The sequence below is a fragment of the Oryctolagus cuniculus genome, chromosome 9, assembly GCF_964237555.1.
Source record: "Oryctolagus cuniculus chromosome 9, mOryCun1.1, whole genome shotgun sequence".
Lineage (NCBI taxonomy): Eukaryota > Metazoa > Chordata > Mammalia > Lagomorpha > Leporidae > Oryctolagus > Oryctolagus cuniculus.
The window spans coordinates 10,067,154-10,092,134 of record NC_091440.1 but is presented as its reverse complement, the minus strand read 5'-3'; the positions used below and the strand labels follow the sequence as shown (position 1 = coordinate 10,092,134).

Genomic DNA, 24,981 nt, shown 5'->3' with positions numbered 1-24,981 from the left:
GGTATCACTGAGGAGACTCACAGACACACACACACGCACAGGTATCGCTGAGGACCCTCACGGACACACACACACACACACACACAGGGGTATCGCTGAGGAGACTCTCACAGACACACACACGCACAGGTATCGCTGAGGACTCTCACAGACACACACACGGGTATCGCTGAGGAGACTCACGGACGGACACACACACACACACACACACGGGTATCGCTGAGGAGTCTCTCACAGACACGGACACACACACACGCACAGGTATCACTGAGGAGACTCACAGACACACACACGTATCGCTGAGGACCCTCACGGACACACACACACACACACACGGGTATCGCTGAGGAGACTCACAGACACACACACGCACAGGTATCGCTGAGGACTCTCACAGACACAGACACACAAACACACACACACAGGGGTATTGCTGAGGAGACTCTCACAGACACACACACGCACAGGTATTGCTGAGGACTCTCACACACACACACACGGGTATCGCTGAGGAGACTCACGGACAGACACACACACACACGGGTATCACTGAGGAGTCTCTCACAGACACGGACACACACACACGCACAGGTATCACTGAGGAGACTCACAGACACACACACACGCACAGGTATCGCTGAGGACCCTCACGGACACACACACGCACAGGTATCGCTGAGGAGACTCACGGACGGACACACACACACACACACACGGGTATCGCTGAGGAGACTCTCACAGACACGGACACACACACACGCACAGGTATCGCTGAGGAGACTCACAGACACACACACGTATCGCTGAGGACTCTCACGGACACACACACACACACACGGGTATCACTGAGGAGACTCACAGACACACACACGTATCGCTGAGGACCCTCACGGACACACACACACACACACACGGGTATCGCTGAGGAGACTCTCACAGACACGGACACACACACACGCACAGGTATCACTGAGGAGACTCACAGACACACACACGTATCGCTGAGGACTCTCACGGACACACACACACACACACACACACGGGTATCACTGAGGAGACTCACAGACACACACACGCACAGGTATCGCTGAGGACTCTCACAGACACAGACACACACACACACACACACAGGGGTATTGCTGAGGAGACTCTCACAGACACGGACACACACACACGCACAGGTATCACTGAGGAGACTCACAGACACACACACGTATCGCTGAGGACTCTCACGGACACACACACACACACACACGGGTATCACTGAGGAGACTCACAGACACACACACGCACAGGTATCGCTGAGGACTCTCACAGACACAGACACACACACACACACACACACAGGGGTATTGCTGAGGAGACTCTCACAGACACACACACGCACAGGTATCGCTGAGGACTCTCACAGACACAGACACACACACACACACACACACAGGGGTATTGCTGAGGAGACTCTCACAGACACGGACACACACACACGCACAGGTATCACTGAGGAGACTCACAGACACACACACGTATCGCTGAGGACTCTCACGGACACACACACACACACACACACGGGTATCACTGAGGAGACTCACAGACACACACACGCACAGGTATCGCTGAGGACTCTCACACACACACACACACGGGTATCGCTGAGGAGACTCACACAGACACACGCACAGGTATCGCTGAGGACTCTCACGGGGACACACACACACACACACACACACACACACACACACACACACACACACACACGGGTATCGCCGAGGAAACTGAAAGGGACGCGCCGCCCGGGACGGCTCCGTAACGGGGCGGGAAGCCGCCGGAACCACCCGGAACCTCACCTCGCTTCACCAACGGGTTCTCCCCAACGCCAGAAGCCGACGGTAAGCAGCGAGGTCAGGCGCGGCGCACTTCACTCTCGGGTCTCTCCCGGCCCCGAGAGCCCACAAACTCACTTCCTGCCGACGCCACGCACAGCCGCCCCCCGCCCGCCGCGTCCCAGCCCCGCAGCTCCGGATCTACGGCCTGGCCTTCCCACCTAGCGCCCGCGCCTTCCCCGCACCCCGCGGCTCCCCGGACTCGGCCAGCCTCAGCAACTCCTCTGCCTGGGGCACCCCACGCCCTCCAGGTCAGAAACCCCGCGGCTCCGGCCTCGCCCTCGCGGACGGTGTGTCCGTCCAGCACGCCCAGAGTTTTGACTCGCTCCCAAAACACCCCAAACGCGGGTTTCTGTAAAGGTTCGAGAACCGAACCCCCAGTTATGCTCTCAGACTCCGCCCCCTTCTCTGCAGCCCGGGCAACACTCGGGGCCGGCGCCTCCGAGCGGCGCCGTTGGTTGACGAAGCAGCACCTGATTGGCCGCCGCGCCCCCGCGAGCCGCGATTGGCCGAGGGCCGGCCGGCTCCTCCCCTCGCCCCCGCCTCCGGCCTGCGGCCACCCGTGTGTCCTCGCGCCGCTCGTCCGCGCGCAGCCTGGCAGTTTGCCTCTTCCTCGTCCTCCAGCCTTCGCCCATGGCCACCGCCGCGACCGAGGAGCCCTTCCCTTTCCACGGTCTCCTGCCAAAGAAAGAGACCGGGGCCGCCTCCTTCCTCTGCCGCTACCCGGAATATGACGGGCGCGGGGTGCTCATCGCGGTCCTGGACACGGGGGTCGACCCGGGGGCTCCGGGCATGCAGGTGAGTCAGCCCCGGAGGGCCCGGGCGCGGGCGGCCGGGGACGCCGGGGAGGACGCGGCCTCGGAGCCCGCTCAGGCCGGGGCCCCGCTCTGCGGCCGTGCCCAGGCCGGGGTGGGCAGCGCCGAGAGCCACCATGGCCCGCCCAGGGGACCCGGCTGCGCCCAGGTGTCGGGGGCGAGGGCCGTGGTGCCGCTGGCCAGACAAAAGCGGCGAGCCTGGCGTGGCTGGCGTGGGGAGCCCGGGTCCGCCTGGGCGCTGCCAGGCCGGACACCTCAGGGCGCCAGCCCCCCACCCCCGCGCCGTCGTCTCGGGCACCGGTCCCTGCCAGAATCTTGCAGGTTTTTTTTTTTTTTAATCCCGGATCTGGGGAATGGGGCAGAAGACCCTCCGAGAACTTGATTGCCATGGCTGTGATTTGGGGGATTGGGTTTTTTGGGGAAGAGGAGTTTGAACACGAGACCGGGTTTTCGAGACGATCGCTCGGCCCACTTCCGGAATTGTTTCTTGTGGTTGTGTGTATTCTATTTTTAAACAGTCTCCTGCAGTGTGTGTGTGTAGGGTCCTTGACTCTCCTGACTTTGCATTCGTTTTACGTAGGCATCCAGTTTAGTTTGTTTCGGGCGAACTTTTCGTACCTTTGGAAACGATTCTTGTGTGTGTGTGTGTGTTTAATCTGGAAACATAAGACAACGCGCTTTAATTACTACGGTTTTCAAAAATTACTTAGTTTTGCCTTACGCACCTCTAAGATTCGTAGATCAGGGTACCATGTACAAAGGTAATTTTAAAAATGTGTGTCTCTGTTAGAAGCATTCTGTTTTTAAAAGTTTAACTTTGATAAATTTAAGCTTTTGTTGAAATCCACTAGTAAACAACATTTTACTGGTGTTCAGAACTTACCTGCCCGAATCTTCCTCGACTAGTTCTGCTGTATTTTGATCTCTTGTGTTTACCAGTGTTTTCCTCTGTATCTTACTGCCCTTTCTACCATAAACAGTAACGTTTAATAAATCTCTTTCTCCTTACCCCTAATACACCCCTCCTCCGCATCATTTACAGTGCCTTCTGCTAATTGAGGTCGTATTATGGGGGCTTAGGAAAGTGGAAGCCAGTCTGGCCAACTTTGTATAGAAGCCCTCTAGGAATCTTGCTTCCTGGTTTTAGTTCTTCAACACCACGCTCTGGTGCGAGCACCCCACACCCAATGGCGGCCCTGCCAGGCAGCTTTGATGATGAGTTCCCTCCTGGCAACTGTAGTTTTTATAGTCATTGTTGTACTAATAACTCTTAAGACTTAAAACAGTGGCAGCTATCACCTCCTTGAGGCTTTATTACAGACTAGCAATGCCTTCCATTCTGCTGTGGCCTGTGTTTACATTTTATAGGGATAAGTGGGAGGAGAACAGCTGGGGTGTGCGGCTCACTGGTTCTGTTGTCAGGTTAATAAAAGAGTATCACAAAAATTTAGAGAAATACAGCTCAGTAGATATTTGTAGAATTTCCAGATCTGTTTATCAGGTTACTCTGTTACTCTGTCAAGTACCAGTGATTTTCATGCTGCGGTATTGTTATGAAAATTGATTGAGATTAATTACATGTGACTTTTTAAAATGCTTGAGAAAAGCATTAAATAAACAGTTTTTTTAAAAAGCAAGGATATTCAGTAGGAATTTATGCTGGCTCCTTAATCATCAACTCTCTGAAGGGTGAATGTGTTAGATATTTACGTGTAAAAACATGTAAGTATTGAAACAATAAAATGTTGAAGTCAAATGAAAGCATAACTCTTTGGATAGCTATTTTTAAAACGATTTATTTATTTATTTATTTGAAGGAGTTAGAGGGGGGAAAGAGACAGTAAAAGAGGAGAGAGAGTTTCCACCCACTGATTCATTCCCCATGTTATTCACAGCAGCCAAGGCTGGGCCTTCGGACAATTTTTTCTGAGATAGTGACCTGACTACCTCCAATTAAAAGAAATTCAGCAAGGTAGACTGAACTTATGAGCCTAAGTGACATCTTTCTTTTTTTCTTGTTTTGTTTTGTTTTTGAGAGGCAGAGAGAGCAGGCTCCCATTCACTAGTTCACTCCCCAAATGCCCAGACCAGAGCTGAGAGCTGGAAATTCAATCCAGGTCTCTGACATGACTGGCAGAAGCCCAAGTACTTAAACCATCACCACTGCCTCCCAGAGTCTGCATTGGTGGGAAGCTATAGTTGGGAGCCAAACCTGGGTACTCCAGTGTGGGCTTCAAGCTTCTTAACCACTAAGTTAAGTGCCCAATCCCTGAGTGACTTACTAAGGATTTTTGCCCTTTACAAAGTTATTTTGTAGTTTCATGTATACATCATTAACACATTATGTTCCTAGTTTTCAATTATGCAAATATTTCAACTAAATTGGCACAGGTGCAGAGTTACCATACATGGTATATTTACTGCTCAATTTTTTTTAAGTTGTCCTATTTATAGGACAGTGGGACATACTGAAATACAATAAGAAGGTAGATACAAATAAAAGGAAAGAAAGAATAAAATACAGGGAAGAGGAGGATGAACTGGCCATTTGGAAAGCCAAATGGGATCTAAGTAAAGGAATAGAGGCTTAAAGTAAAAACTTCAAGGAACACAGGGAGTTGTCTCATTCTTTGGCAATGTCCTTGGACCAAGTTCTCTTATGTGAAAGTTGTCTGGGCATGTATAAAATGGAGGGTGGGCAGCATGAGGAATAATAATTACACAAATGATTAAATATTTCCCCAGCAAATATTTAGGCACCTGCCAGGTGCCTGAGGTTGTGTGAAATGATGTAGTCATGCAAACTGTGATTATTACATAGATTGTTGAAGGGATGGGTTGGGGCTGGCCAATGAGGGGTGTGACAGTTAGGCTTCACTCATAAGATGAAACCTGGACTAGACTGAAAATATATTTATAATATATTTGGTAGTCAGTAGGTCTCCCTGCTATCAACCGGTCTTTTCTTTGATCCATGCTTCACACTGCCAAAAATTTTCCTTAAAAACAGACGTATTATACCCTTGTTCCAAACAAAATGATATTGGAATCCCATTTGCTTTTGTGTAGGAATGCAAAAACTTGAACATTGTGTATGCGTGCTTTACCATCCAACCATAGCCTCTGTTCTCACCATTTTCTCTGTCCATGGCCCCTTCAACCCCTGTCCTTCATTCTTTGCCTCCTTTTTTAGCATTTTCTACTTTTTCTCTCTCCCAAATGTTCAGGTCTTTGCTTGTGATGTTTGTCAGCGAGCCTTCTATAATCACTCCTGCTTAATCCTTTTAAGACCCAGTGGAGTCCTGAGCTCATTACTTTTTAGGAAATAATGATTTAGTTCACAACATATACGTATGTGTGCTGTCTGCTGTTGTGTTAAAGGCCTGTGACGGCAAAGAATAGTAAGACCCAGTCCCTGCCAACAGAGTCCTTTGTCATTTGTAATTTTTTTCACTCTTGGTTCTTAGAGCAATTTGTTCCTGTCACCCAGTAGCACTTAAAATATTTCATTTCAGTATTTCTGTTTATATAACCTTTTCTTAGGTAAGTTAAAATTCCTTGCAAGCATGTATCAAAATTTAGCTTGTGCAAAATGTGCTTGTAATGCTAAGTATTTTTTTGTTGAGTGGGAAAAACATATATGAAGGTACTTTAAAAATTCATGGAAAATGAATATTATGGAAAAACTGCATAGATTTTAAAGTGTTTATACCAAAATAAGCTTATCTTTTATTTCCATTGTTCTACAAACTTTTTGAAGTACCCTATTTATGTGTGTAAAGAAGAATGTAATTCCTCATAGAGAAAAAAGACTTGGATAAGGTTACAAGTAGTCCGTAAAAATAAATCTGCTCATATGTTCACTAAAATATAATAAAGAGCACAATAAGTAAGCTGTCATATGTATACATGTACAATTGAGTACTAATTTTAAATTTTATTACCTCTCTTTTAGTTAGCTTTGTCTCATTCACTTGAGCTGGGCTTTGTGTTCTCTTGCGAGTATTCTTTTATAGATACTGTTTTTACCTCTGTTATTTGTTATCCTGAATTGTAATTGTATCTCTGCTCATCAGTCTTCTCAACTGTTGGTAAGCCTTATGAATGCAAAGATTGTCTTACTCGTTTAACATTATGTTTCCCAAATAAAAGTTAACTAATATTTGCTTCTGAAACTTTGCCATGCTTAAAACAATATTTTCAGTATCTTCTCTGAAATTTCAAGGAAATACTTTTACCCTCACTTTATTTAGTATACTTCATGAAACTCCCTGCCTTTTGTTTGTTCCCTTTTCAAACATTTAGTGAGTGGCTCCCACCCTTGCAATTTCTGCCACCATAAGGATTCTTCAGTTCCTGATATTTTGGGAAAATCTTTGACAGTTTCCATACATCTAACAGCATAGACCCATAAATGTTTCCTAGTCGTCAACATCAGTACACAGGGTTTATTATCATAGTTCTACTCATAGTAACCTGGTTCCTACTTTCAGTCCCTCTTTTCCATGTAGTGTCCCACACACATCTCACTGCTGCTCAAAGTTGAGGATTAATTCCAATGTTAGTAGTTCCATTTCCTTCTTTATTTCTTCCAAAGCTGCATTGCAGAAATTTCAGGTTGCTTTGTTTTGTTTTTGTTTTTTGTTTTTTTGCCTTTTTAAAAACCCTTCATTTCATAACCTAAATGCCTTTTTACCTCCAGCTGTAGTAAGAAATACATGGATATGGGGCCAGTGTTGTGGTGCAGCAGGTTAATCCCTTGCTTGTGACATGGGTTCCACTTTCAATTCAGCTTCCTGTTACTGCTCCTGGGAAAGCAGTGAGCCCCTGCCACCCATGTGGGAGACCTAGGTGGAGTTCCTGGCTTCTGTGGTCATTTGAGGAGTGAACCAGCAGAGGGAAGATTCTCTTCCTCTCTTTCTCTCCATCACTCTTTCTTTCAGTCTGTCTCACTCACTCACTCTGCCTTTCAAATAAGTAAACCTTCTAAAAAATTTTTTTAAGCACATGGATAGAAAAAATGCATGTATAAGAATTTTTAATGAGTGTGTGTGTGAGAGAGAGAAAGGTCAAGTTGGTAGTTATCTCTTCTTAATTTCAAGTCACTGAATTAATTTCTTCATTGAATGTGAAGGTTTGGGTGACTTGTGTTCTTATGGTGTCTTTCAAATCACATTCTTATTTGGAATACATTTTAAAATAGATTATTTTAAATTAAATTATTTATTAATACATGTTGAAACTACTCTTGTTTCCATTTTTGTTTTGGTAGATTTTCTTACATTTTTGTTCATTATGTTCTTTTACCTTTTTTGAGGTACATAGCCTGCCCCTTTAAAATCAGTGTCTGATTTAAGTTTTATAATTTCATCAGAGTCTGGTGTGATGTCTGTAGTAATTCCCTATTATGATTTTGAGCCTTCTGAGAGTTGTAACCAGTATAGACTGTTCCCAGGGAATAAACACTCAATTTAATAATTACCATTCATAAAAATGACAGCAGTGCCTAGAAGCCCTTTAGGGCCCTTTCAAGTCATCGGGCCCTAGATAGCTCCAGAGCAAAATGATTGAAGTTCTATTTGGGGTCCACCAGCCAGTCTCTTGCTTTCCCTTGTAAAGAAAAACGATGCCTTTGTTGCCTGTCCACAGTGAGTTCCCTCTCCTTCAGAGTATACCTTAATTACAGAGCTTTGAGAATACTTCAGAGGAAATAATTGGTGTTGGGGAGTGGTGCCTGTTGGTCAGAAAAACTCATCAAACTGGACATTGAGTTTTGTCTCAAAGAGTATGAATTCTCCAGATAGAAAAAGAGTCTGATGACTTTCACATTTTTAACTTTCTTGTTTCTTTCTTGAAGGGTAGAGGTCCTCTTTTTTTCAAACTTTGTGTGTGTCTCTGTGCTTGATTCCTGCGGGTAACTCATTTCATATACCATGAATGCAACAAATTTCCTTTGCAAAGCTAGCTGAGAAATTATTTTTTCCATAAAAGCAGTATGAGCAATACAGTACTTCTGTTTCCTATAACAATTACACTGTGGCTCAAAGGACAATTTGGGGTCCAGCATGAAACCATACCTTAACAAAATCAGTCGTAACAATGTTATTAGAGACAGATTATTCAGTAATTCAGTATTTGCTGAGTGCTTAACAAACAGTATGAGACATTGGGTGGATAAAATACACCAGTTCTTGGTTTGTGGTGCTTCTTTGATAATAAGGGAAATAGATTTGTAAGAATCAGCTAACTAGATAGTTACAATTTGAGTTATGTGCTGTGAAGGAAAGAAGGTACAGTGTGAAAGAACAATCAAGTTTATATGGCAACCACCTAAAAGGTCATCAGGAGGCCTTTCCACAAGGGTGATGCTTTGGTAGAAAACTGAAGGGTAAGATGGAGTCCTGTGGAACAGCTGAATGGATAAAGAGTTCAGGCAGAAGAACCCTGTGCACAAAATTTTAGCTTGTTCCAGGAATGAAAGGAGGGAGGTCAGTGTGGTTAGCCTTGGAAGTGCCAGAGAGTGACCAGGGTCAGGTTGTGCAAGGCATTTTGTATTCTGAGTGCTCCATGAGTCCACTGGAGGTGTAACAGAGAAGAGTTTTGTAACACAGCTTATTTAGTATTCTTTTTGTTGGGAGCCAACTAAGAAACTTCCAAGGAGACAGTCCACATTTTGAAGGCAAGAGACAATGATGATGATTTGAAGAATTAAGATAGTGGTAGTGGGAAGATGGAGGTGAACCATGTTTTAGAGGAAGAGTTAACAGGACTTTCCAGTTGCTTTAGTGTGAAGCCTGCATTGGAATAAAGCATCAGAGGAGGACTTCGAGCAGTTGGGTGTGTAGTGTTTCCTGAGATAGCAAAATCTTGAGGAAAAAAACAGATTTGGTGGTCAAGGGATTGGTGGTGGTGTTTGAAGTCAATTTTGGATTTAATTGAAGGTGCCAATGTGATGTCCAGTAGTGAAATGGTACTCAACATTTTTCCCCTGAAGTTTTCTACTTGCCCAACCAAAGTGCACATTCTTCAGATCTTTTCTCCAATGTTACCTTCTTAATGAGGCATTGATAAGCTGAATCATATTTCAGAGTTCCATACCATTTGTCTTCTGTCCTAAGTTTTCTCCATAGTATTGATTACTTGTTTAGTACTAATTTGTCTGTTGACTGCTTCCTCACAATGAGGTCTTTGAGAGCAGGGAATTTTATGTGTTGATTGTGCTTGTGTCCCTACCACCTAAAATAGGGTCTTGGTTAAGTGAGTATGTGAAACCACTTGAAGGATTTTGTGGTGTGGTATTTCTATAACTAAATGTTCTTAGATATGTCTGGCTTTTGGCTTAAAACAATTCAGTTCACTTTAAAATGAATCCAGATTTTGTAGGAAATGTTAAATAGACACACATACACACGAACATACAGGGCTTTACATTGTCTTCTTTAAGGATAAAAAGATAAAATCTATAATTCATACTTTCATTGTCTCAATTTTCAGGTTACAACTGATGGAAAACCAAAAATCATTGATATCATCGATACAACAGGAAGTGGTGATGTGAATACTGCTACAGAAGTAGAGCCAAAAGATGGTGAAGTTATTGGTCTTTCAGGAAGAGTGCTTAAGGTTGGGCTTTCACCTTCTTGCAGTGGTTTCTTTTATTCCTTGTACTTTTTTTCCTCAAAACATCTAATTTTTTTAGCTTATATTTGTTGATAGGATATTCGTTACCTATTGCTGCATAACAAATTACCTGAAAACCTCATGGTTTTAAAAAGCAAGTAGTTACCACCCCAGACTTGCAGTGAGTTGGCAATCTGAGTGGGACTTAGCTGGATGCCTCTCTCATGAGTTTGCCTTGTTCACATGGCTTCATCTGTGGGCTAGGGAAGACCTTGGTGGGAGAGTCTGTTTCCAGGCTTATTTGGTGGATTGTTACTGACTGACCTTGGTTCTTCGCCACGTAGAGCTCACCACACTACTTTATGGCATGTAATTGTCTTCCCTCAGGGTGAGGGAACCTCACTTCACTGTATTCTGTTCATTGGAAGTGAGGACGTAAATCTGCCACACAATTTCAAGGGAAGGGGATTTCATAAGAACCTGCTTACACAAGGAAGTTTAGATCTTTGAAGAAGCCGTTATTTTGTTATTTGAGAAGGTATGTAGATAGAATTGGGGTTGTTTTTTTTAATGAGATGGCCAAATTCTATTTTAAATTTTGAATAGAAAGTTGGAGAAAGTGGCTACATGGGATAGGGATAGGAATGTTTGTTTTGTTTTGTTTTTATTTGAGAGTTGGTGGGGGGAGAGGTTCACTTCTCAAAAGCCTGTAACAACTCCTGGCTGGGGCTGAAGCCTAGAGCCAGGAATTCATTCCAGATCTCCCACTGGGAGCAGGAACTCAAATACTTGAGCCATCACCACAACACCAAAGGTTGCCTTATCAGGAGACTAGAGGCAGGAGCAGGAGCTTGGAATTAAACCCAGAACTCCAGTGTGGGACACAGGCATCTTAACTGCTAGGCCCAGTGCCTGCTCCTGCCATGGTAGTGTTGTCATTGTCATTTCCTGCCCCTTCATAATTTTCCTAGTGAACTTGACCATGAAGAAATATTTAGGCCATATGGCTATAGACTGGCTTTGCTTTATTATATGTTCTTTTTATAAAGGTTTGGACAAGTTAAATATGAAAAATAATTAGAAAACAAGCATAATATGATTCATGAGATATTAGCTAATGAGTATGAAGACTGGCAAGAATTTGTGCTTTGGTAGTCTATTTTTTATAACAGTACGCAGTATTAGTTTGGGGTGAGTTATGTTACTTGAGAAAACTAGAGAGCAGTCCTAGTAAGTCAACAGATTTAGAACCATGAAAAGTATTATTCTCATTTATTTCTAAATAGCTTTAGTGGCCGGTGCTGCGGCTGAATAGGCTAATCCTCCACCTGTGGCGCCGGCACACCGGGTTCTAGTCCCAGTCGGGGCACCGGATTCTGTCCAGGTTGCCCCTCTTCCAGGCCAGCTCTCTGCTGTGGCCCGGGAGTGCAGTGGAGGATGGCCCAAGTGCTTGGGCCCTGCACCCCATGGGAGACCAGGAGAAGCACCTGGCTCTTGGCTTCGGATCAGCGTGGTGCACCGGCGTGGCAGCCATTGGAGGGTGAACCAACGGCAAAGGAAGACCTCTCTCACTGTCCACTCTGCCTGTCAATCAATCAGTCAATCAATCAATAGCTGTAGTAACCCAGTTAGATTTTTAATTCTGTTCAATATGTCAACATAATTAAAAGACAAATATTACTATGTTTTAAACTCTTTAAGGTTATGAATAAAATACTGATTTTTTTTAAACTTCTATAGGTGTAGACTTTATCTGTAGAATTAATTTGGAAGAAGATTTAGCTCTTAGGTCCTTTAACAAAAATTTTCTTGCATTTTCTGTTGGATAAATGCTTCCCTGTTGTTTTTGTTGTTCTTTTTTTCTGGAAATCCTGTTAATTGGACACAGGACCTCTTGAATTATGTCTTTCTGCCTTTTCATACTGCCTCTTTTTTTCTTTTCTGAAAGATTTCCAAAATTTCCTCAGCATTACCTTCTAGCTTCTTGTATGAGCTTTGTTAAATTTTGCTCGTTTTTAATTTCAGAAGTCCCTTAATGAGCTCTCAGAGAATATTTTATATATTTATTTATTTACAACATTTTATATCTGTGAAAAAAAATTGTCTTTTTTCTATTTCACTGTTTCTTCCCCTATCTTCCTCCTTTGTATTCATCTTCTTCCTCCTGTTCAACTATCTTAGATTCCTCTTTTGCTTCCTCCATCAGCTTGTCATCTTCTGCCTCTACTTTCTCTCTTTTTCATCATTCTGTCCTTCTATTTCCTGTTCCTCCTCTCTCTGTCTCCTCGTCTTTTTCTTTTCTTTTTTTTTTTTTTTACATATTTGTTGGTCATTTTGTGTCTTTTTTTTAACTTTTATTTAATGAATATAAATTTCCAAAGTACAGCTTATGGATTACAATGGCTCCCCCCCCCCCGTAACGTCCCTCCCACCCTCAACCCTCCCCTTTCCTGCTCCCTCTCCTCTCCTCTTCCATTCACATCAAGATTCATTTTTGATTCTCTTTATATACAGAAGATCAGTTTAGCATACAGTAAGTAAAGATTTCAACAGTTTGCTCCCACACAGAAACATAAAGTGAAAAATACTGTTTGAGCACTAGTTATAGCATTAAATCTCAATGTACAGCACACTAAGGACAGAGATCCTACATGAGGAGTAAGTGCACAGTGACTCCTGTTGTTGACTTAACAAATTGACACTCTTGTTTATGGCCTCAGTAATCACCCTAGGCTCTTGTCATGAGCTGCCAAGGCTATGGAAGCCCCCTGAGTTCACCGACTCTGATCATATTTAGACAAGGCCATGGTCAAAGTGGAAGTTCTCTCCTCCCTTCAGAGAAAGGTACCTCCTTCTTTGATGACCCGTTCTTTCCACTGGGATCTCACTCGCGGATCTTTCATTTAGGGTGTTTGTTTTTTTTTGTTTGTTTTTTTGTTTTTTTTTTGTTTGTTTTTTGTTTTTTGTTTTTTGTTTTTTGCCAGAGTGTCTTGGCTTTCCATGCCTGAAATACTCTCATGGGCTTTTCAGCCAGATCCGCATGCCTTAAGGGCTGATTCTGAGGCCAGAGTGCTGTTTAGGACATCTGCCATTCTATGGGTCTGCTGTGTATCTCACTTCCCATGTTGGATCGTTCTCTACCTTTTTTATTCTATCAGCTAGTATTTGCAGGCACTACTCTTGTTTATGTGATCCCTTTGGTTCTTAGTCCTATCATTATGATCAATTGTGAACAGAAATTGATCACTGGGACTAGTGAGATGGCATTGGTACATGCCACCTTGATGGGATTGAATTGGAATCCCCTGGTATGTTTCTAACTCTACCATTTGAGGTAAGTCAGCTTGAGCATGTCCCGAATTGCACATCTCTTCCCTCTCTTATTCCCACTCTTATATTTAACAGCGATCACTTTTCAGTTAAGTTTCAGCACTTAAGAAGAATTGTGTATTGATTACAGTATTCAACCAAAAGTATTAAGTAGAACAAACAAAAAAAATTCTTAGAGGGATAACATATTAAGTTGCTCATCAACAGTCAGGGTGAGGGGCTGATCAAGTCACCGTTTCTCATAGTGCTCATTTCACTTTAACGGGTTTCCTTTTTGGTGCTCAGTTAGTTGTCACCTATCAGGGAGAACAAGCGGTATTTGTCCCTTTGGGATTGGCTTATTTCACTCAGCATAATGTTTTCCAAATTCCTAACAGGGATCACTTTTCAGTTAAAATTTAAACACCTAAGAATCATTGTGTGTTAATTACAGAGTTCAACCAATGGTACTAGAACAAAAACAAAATACTAAAATGGATAAAGTATTACATGGTACATCAACCGTCAGGACAAGAGCTGATCAAGTCACTGTTTCTCATAGTGTCCATTTCATTTCAACAAGTTTCCCCTTTGGTGCTCAGTTAGTTGTCGTCGATCAGGGAGAACATATGATATTTGTCCCTTTGGGACTGGCTTAATTCACTCAACATGATGTTTTCCAAATTCCTCCATCTTGTTGCAAATGACCGGGTTTCATTGTTTTTGACTGCTATATAGTATTCTATAGAGTACATGTCCCGTAATTTCTTTATCCAGTCTACTGTTGATGGGCATTTGGGTTGGTTCCAGGTCTTAGCTATTGTGAATTGTGCTGCAATAAACATTAATGTGCAGACAGCTTTTTTGTTTGCCAATTTCATTTCCTTTGGGTAAATTCCAAGGAGTGGGATGGCTGGGTTGAATGGTAGGGTTATATTCAGGTTTCTGAGGAATCTCCAGACTGACTTCCATAGTGGCTTAACCAGTTTGCATTCCCACCAACAGTGGGTTAGTGTCCCTTTTTCCCCACATCCTCGCCAGCATCTGTTGTTGGTAGATTTCTGAATGTGAGCCATTCTAACCGGGGTGAGGTGAAACCTCATTGTGGTTTTGATTTGCATTTCCCTGATTGCTAGTGATCTTGAACATTTTTTCATGTATCTGTTGGCCATTTGGATTTCCTCTTTTGAAAAATGTCTGTTGAGATCCTAGGCCCATCTCTTAAGTGGGTTGTTTGTTTTGATGTTGTGGAGTTTCTTGATCTCTTTGTAGATTCTGGTTATCAACCCTTTATCAGTTGCATAGTTTGCAAATATATTTTCCCATTCTGTCGGTTGTCTCTTCACTTTCCTGACTGTTTCTTTTGCAGTACAGAAACTTCTCAGTTTGATGCAATCCCAAATGTTAATTTTGGCTTTGACTGCCTGTGCTTCTGGGGTGTTTTTCCAAGAAGTCATTGCCAGTACCTATATCTTGCAGGGTTTTTCCAGTGCTCTCTAATAATTTGATGGTGTCAGGTCGTAGATTTAAGTCTTTGATCCATGTTGAGTGGATTTTTGTGTAAGGTGAAAGGTAGGGGTCTTGCTTCATGCTTCTGCACGTGGAAATCTAATTTTCCCAGCACCATTTATTGAATAGACTGTCCTTACTCCAGGGATTGGTTTTGGATCCTTGATCAAATATGAGTTGGCTGTAGATGTTTGGATTGATTTCTGGTGTTTCTATTCTGTTCCATTGGTCTATCCATCTGTTTCTGTACCAGTACCATGCTGTTTTGATTACAACTGCCCTGTAGTATGTCCTGAAATCTGGTAGTGTGATGCCTCCAGCTTTGTTTTTGTTGTACAAGATTGCTTTAGCTATTCGAGGTCTCCTGTGTCTCCATATGAATTTCAGCATCATTTTTTCCAGATCTGAGAAGAAGGTCTTCGGTATCTTGATTGGTATTGCATTGAATGTATAAATTGCTTTTGGGAGAATGAACATTGTGATGATATTGATTCTTCCAATCCATGAGCATGGAAGATTTTTCCATTTCTTGGTATCCTCTTCTATTTCTTTCTTTAAGGTTTTGTAATTTTCATCATAGAGATCTTTAACGTCCTTGGTTAAGTTTATTCCAAGGTATTTGATTGTTTTTGTAGCTATTGTGAATGGGATTGATCTTAGAAGTTCTTCCTCAGCCGTGGCTTTGCCTGTGTATACAAAGGCTGTTGATTCTTGTGCATTGATTTTATACGCTGCTACTTTGCCAAAATCTTCTGTGAGTTCCAATAATCTCTTAGTAGAGTTCTTTGGGTCCCCTTCTCTTTTTCTTACTCTCAACTTTTTATTTTAGATGTTCCTCATAGTTGTCTAATCATCTTAGTTGGCTGTCTCTTGTTTGTGAAGTTCTTGACTTAAGTAGTATCTTTTGGTTGTGGATTTCAATGTAGGGTAATGATACTATTTGGGAGGGACCCCAAAATTTACTAAAATACATTTCTGCTAACGTTGTGTAAGAGTTTTTTGTTTGGTTTATTTTTAAATTAATCAATCAATTAATTTGAGAGGCAGAGTCACAGAGGGGTAGAAAGAGAAAAGTCTTCAATTGCTGGTTCATTCTCCAAATGGCCACAATGGCTGGTGCTGGGCCGATCCAGAGCCAGGAGCCAAAAATTTTTTCTGAGTCTTCCATGTGGGTGCAGGGGCCCATGGACCTGGATCATTGTCCACTGCTATCCCAGGCCACAAGCAGAGAGCTGGATTGGAAGAGGAGCATCCAGGACATGAGCCTGTTCCTATACGGGGTGCCCACACTGCAGGTGGAGGCTTAACCCACTACGCCATAACATGGCCCCTGTATGAGAGTTTTCATGGTTGTAGTATTATATATGTTACTGGGACTTGAGGTGACTTTCAACATGTCTCATCTGTCTCCTTTGTGTTCTGAACTTCATAAAGTGACATTCTGGGTTCATATAGAAAGAGTTAACGTGATTGGTGAAGTTTAGGCAGGATGTGGAATGGGACTGTGAGAGTCTGATTGCTTCTTATATACCAGCCACCAGTCTTCATGGTTTCAACTGCTCTCGCCGTCCATATTATCCAAGTACCCACATAGAGGTGTTCAATGATTTTGCCATAGTCACTAAAAGGAGTAATTCGTTAGTCACAAGGATTCTGACTACTTGGATCTCTCCAACTCCTTAGGAAACTTTAGTTTGTAGAGAGCAAGGCAATGTAATCTTCAGGTTTGCTTATCTCAGTCATATTTAAAAATGAAGTAAATGTCTATATTTTTCCTTCTTCCAAGTAGCCTACCAAGTGCTGAATGTCTTATTCTCCCAGTTTAAGGTCCATTACTGACTAGACGCTTTGAACATTTAAGTAATCTCATTTTTAAGGATGGTATTTGTATGCCTCTTTCAGAAACTAGTGATTGGTCACTTTTGGCCAGTGCTACTCCCATAAGCAGATAAAAGCAAGGGAGTGAATAGAAGAACCTTAAAACCTTTTATTGTAAAACAGTGCTTACATAAAGTATATGCCACACTTATATAGAACTTAATGAATAATTAAAACAAAAACCATTGTATATACCACCCAGATCAAGATTAAGAATATCCCTGTATCTTGGGAACTTCTTGTATTCTTCCAGATCACAACTTGTTTTACCTTTGTGTGATAATCATTTTTTTGCCTTCCTTTCTAGTTTTGCCTGTTGAGCTTTATATGAATGGTCTCGTTTCTGAATCATTTTATGTTGTCTTTTCTTTGGTAGTTTTGAAAGATTTGAAATTGATGAGATTCATTCATATTGTTGGCATATAGCAGTGGTTTATTCAGTTTCATTGCTGTGTGTGGTTCAAGGTTTATAAATACTACTTCTCTTTGTTCTTCTGTGATAGACAGTTGTTTCCAGTTTGGGACTATTACTAACCAGTTTTTAGAGAACATTCTTGTATATGTTGTAACCAGTGAATGCAGTTGGGTGTAGATGTCACCAGAATGTCTGCTTAAGAGTGGAATTGCTGAGACCTGGAGTTTTAACTTCACTATTTCACCCCAAGCAGTTTGTCCAAGTGTTGGTACTAAAGTAGATTATCATTAGTAGTGTCTACAAGCTTTAATAACTGTGCTACCGTTCTAAAACACTTAATTTTCAGACTTAATATTTGAAAGTACTTTAGGGAATCTGTATATCATATTGTTGTTTTAATTTGTGTTTCCCTAATTACTGAGGTAGAGCACCTTTTCTTACATGTATGCTTTTGGATTTTCTCTTTATGACATGCCTATTAAAATTCAGTTGCCTTTATTGTGTGCTACTGAGTTATCTTCTTACTAATTGGTAGGATTTCTATATCTATTCTCTTCACCTGTTCTTTGATTGTATGTGTTGCAGGTGTCCTCTCATTCTGTGTGTATATTTTCACTTTGCACATGATATCTTTTTTTATGATTTATGCATTTTTTTGAAAATCAAGGCTACGGGGAAGGGGGGACTTCCATTCACTGGCTCACTCCCCAGATGGCCAGACCTAATATCCCAACACCAAGTATTAAAATTCCATCATTTTCCACTAATTTTCAGTTGCTTTTTATTTTGCAAACTTGAGTGTGTGGTGGTTATCTCAAATCTTGTTTCTTCTCTCTATCCCTTTTGGTTTTTGGGTGGTTTCTTCCCCCTTCCCTTACTCTAATTTTAGTAGCATTCTGGAAATGTACACAGTGGTTTTTTTTTGTTTGTTTTTTTTTTTTTTTTTTTTTTTTTTTTTACCACATTTAACTTGAAGTCATTTTAAATTTTGCCTTAAGTATTTTTAAAAGGTATATCCAGGCATAATAAATGACTAGGCCAGATTGAGCACAATATTTGGGTGCAGCAATAGCAAGGGGAAACTGTGTGTACTCTCACATGTGCCATGTGGCTGACAAGACTGAAACAGTTTTAAGCCAAACAAAACTCTTCAAGTATGCTGCTCCGTAGCACAGTGACACTCATGATGATACTTGGCTAGGCATCCTATCTTACAGAGTTAGAGAAGTGCAATGTAATTAGATGATGACTTACTACATTGTAGTTACCATGTAATATGAACCATTTTAGAGATATTGACTCAAAATGGTCAATATGTAAAGCTTTGATTATTAAAGTGACAAAAAATAACCACAGATAGGGCTGGCCCCGTGGCTCACTTGGGTAATCCGCCTGCAGTGCTGGCATCCCATATGGGCACTGAGTTCTAGTCCCAGTTGCTCCTCTTCCAGTCCAGCTCTCTGCTGTGGCCCCATGAAGGCAGTGGAGGATGGCCCAAGTGCTTGGGCCCTGTACCTGCATGGGAGACCAGGAGGAAGCACCTGGCTCCTGGCTTCGGATCAACACAGTGCCAGCCGTGGCAGCCATTTGGGGAGTGAACCAATGGAAGACCTTAAGACCTTTCTCTCTGTCTGTCTCTCTCACTATCTATGACTCTACCTGTCAAATTAAAAAAAAAAAAAACCATAGAACACCAAGTTTGGAAAATAACCTATTCCATAGTTGCCTCATAAAGTTAACTTTATTCTAGGCTATGGTTGGATAGCATAACCATGAGTCTAGCTTTTATTCTTTGATTTTTAAAATTTTAGTTTAATTTTTTTTTTTTTTGACAGGCGGAGTGGACTGTGAGAGAGAGAGACAGAGAGAAAGGTCTTCCTTTTGTCGTTGGTTCACCCTCCAATGGCCGCCGCGGCTAGCGCACTGCGCTGATCCGATGGCAGGAGCCAGGTGCTTCTCCTGGTCTCCCATGGGGTGCAGGGCCCAAGCACTTGGGCCATCCTCCACTGCACTCCCGGGCCACAGCAGAGAGCTGGCCTGGAAGAGGGGCAACCGGGACAGAATCCGGCGCCCCGACCGGGACTAGAACCCGGTGTGCCGGCGCCGCAAGGTGGAGGATTAGCCTAGTGAGCCGCGGCACCGGCCAAATTTTAGTTTAACTTTTGTAAATAGTCTGTTTTCACTGTAAGGAAAATAAATTGTCATGATCTGAGTAGTATATGATTCCATAGACTCAGCAGGTTTTTGTCTCATTTATGATTAAATGTCATTTATGTCTATTGAATTTATTTTCACCTTATTGTATATTTCAAGTAATTGTCATTAAGTATATCTTAATACCTCTTTATTTTGCGGCTGTTTTAATTATGCCATCCAATCTTTTGGCATTTCACAGCATTTTCTAGTCTCTTCTTGCAGGGCAGTTGCCAGTAGCCCAGGGTTACAAAGCCACCTGTGCCATGAAACACTTAGAAGTAAAATATTCTTTTAATTTGCCTACAAGTGACTACTTAACCTTTGTGTTGTTGCAGCACTTTGTTGTTGTTGTTGTTGTTACATCATAGGCTGTTGCAAGAACGTTAAAGCTAAGAATCTCTAAAGAAGACTCATAAGGTTTTTTTTCAACACATGATTTTATTCATTCACTTATTTTTAAAGATTATTTATTTGAGAGCCAGAGTTACACAGAGAGAGAAGGAGAGGCAGAGAAAGAGAGAGAGAGGTCTTCCATCTGCTGGTTTATCCGCAGTTGGCTGCAATGGCTGGAGCTGCACTGCTCCAAAGCCAGGAGCCAAGAGTTTCTTCCTGGTGCAGGGGCCCAAGGACTTGGGCCATCTTCCACTGCTCTCCCATAGCAGAGAGCTGGATCGGTAGTGGAGAGCTGGGACATGAACCAGCACCCACATGGGATGCCAGCACTGCAAGGACTTGAGCCATCTTCCACTGCTCTCCCATAGCAGAGAGCTGGATCGGTAGTGGAGAGCTGGGACATGAACCAGCACCCACATGGGATGCCAGCACTGCACGCGGCAGCTGTACCCACTACGCCACAGCGCCAGCCCCAGTTCATAAGGTTTTTAATGAAAAACACTAGTTTGTATGCCAGTATAGTTGGAATTTTATGTTCTTCAGATACCTGATTGATTTAAAAATGATTAATGACATTTAGGCCTTATCTGGGAAAGTATTGTGCAAGGAAGATGAGAATGAGTTGTGTAAAATATTGCATTGGTCAGGACTGATGAGTCAACAGCTCTGAATGGTTGATAGTTTAGCATCATAAGTTGTACACATTTAAAGGCTGTTTTTGATGATCAGGGTCATATGATTGCAGAGACTGAATATTCTTCATTTTCTTGATTGAGATTTCAAGTTGGTTGATGCTCAGTGCATTTTCTTATTCCCAAGAATCATAGGTAGTGATTATTTTCTTCCTTTTATGGATGAGTCAGTAAAAGCCTAGTAGTCCTACCTGGTTAGTGGTAGAGTTTGGCTTCAAAGTCCAATTTATCTGACTTTAAATTCTACATCTTTTCACTGAATTATTTGGTCTCCATGATACAACTGTGTTCCAGTTTTCACATTCCTATTATTTTAGCAGGTGATATAATTTCTCTTTGCTACTTTGCCTTCTCCATTTGTAAACTGGGTATACTTTCTACATCATTGTAACAATTAAAAGCTTTAAGTATTATTTTTAAATACTATGAGATATTTGAAAAAAGGACCATAAGATGTTATATATAATTAACGCGATTTTGTAGAGCTTTTCTCTTGAGAACCTGAAGAGCTTTTTTTTATTACCTACGCATTATCCTTAGAGAATTGCAAAGGAAAATAATTTTTTTATGGATTTATTTTTTGATTTGAGAGACAGTTACAGAGAGATGAAGAGACAGAGAGAGAGAGGTCTTCCGTCTGCTGGTTCACTCCCCAGATGGCCACAACAGCCAGAGCTGGGCAGATCCAAAGCCAGGAGCTTCTTCAGGGTCGCCAACGTGAGTGCAGGAGTCCAAACACTTGCATTATCTTCCACTGCTTTCCCAGGCCATTAGCAAGGAACTGGATTGGAAGTGGAGCAGCTGGTACTCGAAACTGGCACCTATATGGGATGCCAGCACCACAGGCAGAGGCTTAATCTACTACACCACAGTGCTGTCCCCCCTCTTTTTTATTTTTAAAGATTTATTTAGTTTTATTTGAAATGCAAAGTTAGAGAAAGAGAGAGATCGTCCAACCACTGGTTCACTCCCCAAAAGGCCACCACAGCTGGGGCTGGGCCAGACCAAAGCTAAGAGCCAGGAGCTTCTTCTAGTTTCCCATGTTTGTAGCAGGGGCCCAACCACTTGGCCCATCTTCTGCTATTTTACCAGGTGCATTATCAGGGAGCTGGATCAGAAGTGGAGCAGCCAGTGATATAGGATGCCGATGCCACCCACTACACCCCAGTAACAGCCATAAATTCTTCTTGGGGCCTGCATTGTGCCATAGCAGGTGAAGCTGCCACCTGCAGTGCTGGCATCCCATGTGGGCGCCAGTTCGAGTCCCAGCTGCTCCACTTCTAATCCTGCTCTCTGCTGTGGCCTGGGAAACAGTAGAAGGTGGTCCAACTCCTTGGGCCTTTGCACCTGCATGGGAGACCCAGAAGAAGCTCCTGGCTCCTGGCTCCTGGCTTCAGATCGGCGCAGCTCCAGCCATTGCAGCCATCTGGGGAGGGAACCAGCGGATGGAAGACCTCTCTCTCTCTCTCTGCCTCTCCTTCTCTCTCTGTGTAACTCTGACTTTCAAGTAAATAAATAAATCTTTTTTTAAAAAAGATTAACCTGGCCGGCGCCGCGGCTCACTAGGCTAATCCTCCGCCTAGCGGCGCTGGCACACCGGGTTCTAGTCCCGGTCAGGGCGCCGGATTCTGTCCCGGTTGCCCCTCTTCCAGGCCAGCTCTCTGCTGTGGCCCGGGAGTGCAGTGGAGGATGGCCCAGGTGCTTGGGCCCTGCACCCCATGGGAGACCAGGAAAAGCACCTGGCTCCTGGCTCCTGCCATCAGATCAGCGCGGTGCGCCGGCCGCAGTGCGCCGGCCGCGGCGGCCATTGGAGGGTGAACCAACGGCAAAAGGAAGACCTTTCTCTCTGTCTCTCTCTCTCACTGTCCACTCTGCCTGTCAAAATAAATAAATAAATAAATAAATAAAAAGATTAACCTTATACTAAGTATTCTTAATATGAACTATAAGAATTAAGATTATGTAAATTGGTTCCCCTTCCTACAATTTGATGGGCAGTAGAGTTGATAAAGGGGAAAATGAAGTGTCATTGATGTTTAAGAAGTATCTGGAGAGGGTATTTAACCAAATGGTTAAGAGCTGATTAAGATACTGACATACTACATTATATGCCTGCGTTTGAGTCCTGTCTCCAGCTCCTGATTCTAGCTTCCTGCTAATGCTGAATGCTGGAGAAAGCAGTGAAGGCACAAAGGATTGAGTTCCTGTGAGTAATATGGGAGATGTTGATTGAGTTCTCAGCTCTCAACTTCTGCCCAGTCCAGCCTGGTCCCTACTGTTGCGGGCATCTGGGGAGTAAATCAGCTAGTTTGATTTTTATTAACAGCAAAGCATCATATAAATGAAAGGTATTATTCCTGTTGAACCATCTTATTTATGGATGAGGAAAAAAGTTACGGAGATATTGACTGCTTAAAATATTAAAAATGTTTCTCTGTAAGCCTTATTTTTCAACTTGAGCTAATAGAATAGAAGTGAAATACTGCCCTCCCCCCAAGTCATGTGTCATTAGAATTGAGAAACATAAGTGAACAATTTTATCTTTTTTTCTACAGATTCCTACAAGCTGGACAAATCCCTCAGGCAAATACCATATTGGCATCAAAAATGGCTATGACTTCTATCCAAAGGCTCTTAAGGAAAGGATACAGGTAACATTCAACTTGGCATCTTGATTTTTTTTCTTCCTACTGAAGAGAAGAAATTCTTTGATAAAGTCTCATTAATGCTTAACTGTTTTGGGAGACTGGGTGACTTTCAGACAATAACTTCTTGAAGAAAGATGCTGTTCGATGGAACGTTATCTAAAGTAGTGGTTCTTCATCCTGGATACATGGATAAGCTTAGGGAATCTGTTGAATACACTGAAATTATATTAAGTTGGTTTTTTGTGTGTCTGTGTTTGTGTTTTCTGGAAGGTGGAATACAGCTTTCATTGAATTTTTTTTTTTTCTTACATGAGAAAGCTTAGAGAGTTGATTTAAAATTCAGACTTTCTTACTTGTTTCTGTTCCTTTAGTTAAGATAATTGTCCCACTTCTCTTGCTATTTAATTAGCCTTCTTGCTCTCAGCTTGTCATCATTCAGTATTAAGAAGAGGGTTAATCAAAACTACTGAAGTACAAGAAACACTAGTCTGTCATTAAGTGAAATAAGAGATAAACAGAGTGATAAGAAGCCTCCTGTGAAAAAGTGCTGTTCAGTAGAACTTTGTGTGATGATGGACTTGTTTGAAATGTTTAGTATCTGCTCTGTCCCTCCTGGCAGCCACAACCCACGGTAGCTTTTGAGAACTTGAAATGTGATTATTATAACTGAGTAATTAAAAAGTAAAATTTATGTAATCTAAAATTTAAGTTTAAATAGTAGTTTGTCACTAGTGGCTACTGCATTGGACAATGTAGCTTTAGAAGATGGCTATAATGCCAGAAGCAGATGTAACCCAGGATTTCAAAGGTAAAATAACATGAGCTTGAAAATGGGCCTGATGGATAAGAGACATGTGCCCTTTTATTTGATCATAGTGTTCTTCAGGGGTTTGTGAACTATAAGAAATCTGTATATTATCTGTATAACCTTTATTTATCAGATTATAATCACTCTGTCCTCTTCAAAAAGTTAGAAAAGAATTAGTGATAAGATATTGAGTACTATTTTATCTTAAAATTTCAGGCTGAAATACATGGATGTAATGACATTTTAAGGTAATATAAACTTCAGTCAGCAGTATTGATGACATGAAATACAGTGATTAAGTTAAAATGGTCCCTTTTCTTGGCTTAGTTGACTGTTCTACTAGAAAGGATTTCTTTAACTAAGATACTCTGTTGGGAGGCATCATGGGTTAAAGATACTAGAGATAAAGGTTAATACCATTTCAGTAATACAGAACCTTATTCAGTCATTGAAGATGGGGAAAAAAATAACCCAAGAGAGAAGAAATAGAGAAAACCTGCATGTCTGTCAAAATGCAGCAGTAGTGTCTCTCCAGTCCCCTGCTTACACCTGTATGTGGGCCCAGGAAACAGTATTGTCCTACTTTAATTGACTGGTAATTGCATTTTGTCACTTGGTACTCCACTTCTTGGAAAAGTAGAGGATTTAAATTGGGGATTATAATACATGAAAACAAATCTGGAGATACCCTTTTAAATTTGTTCTCTTAAAACCCGGGTACAATTAATTAACTAATGTTTAATAATTGAGCCTTTGTTCTGTCAACTTCATTAGAAACCATTTCTTTGTTGTGTAGCCTAACAGCTGATACCACAAGG

At 42.2% G+C, this 24,981-nt stretch overlaps 1 protein-coding gene across 4 annotated transcripts in view; it reads left to right on the top strand.

The window, feature by feature from the left end:
- Positions 1-2,407: 2,407 nt before the first annotated feature.
- TPP2 (tripeptidyl peptidase 2) overlaps positions 2,408-24,981 on the top strand; it is a 90,236-nt gene continuing 67,662 nt past the window's right edge. For all 4 annotated transcript variants that reach the window (XR_011378715.1, XR_011378714.1, XM_002713016.5 and 1 more), the window contains exons 1-3: positions 2,408-2,678; positions 10,190-10,318; positions 23,263-23,358. Coding sequence is in view for 2 of the 4 variants with exons in the window: in XM_002713016.5 (XP_002713062.1) it covers positions 2,514-2,678; positions 10,190-10,318; positions 23,263-23,358 (390 nt within the window). In the remaining 2 variants the exon portion in view is untranslated. The remainder of the gene's footprint in view (positions 2,679-10,189; positions 10,319-23,262; positions 23,359-24,981) is intronic.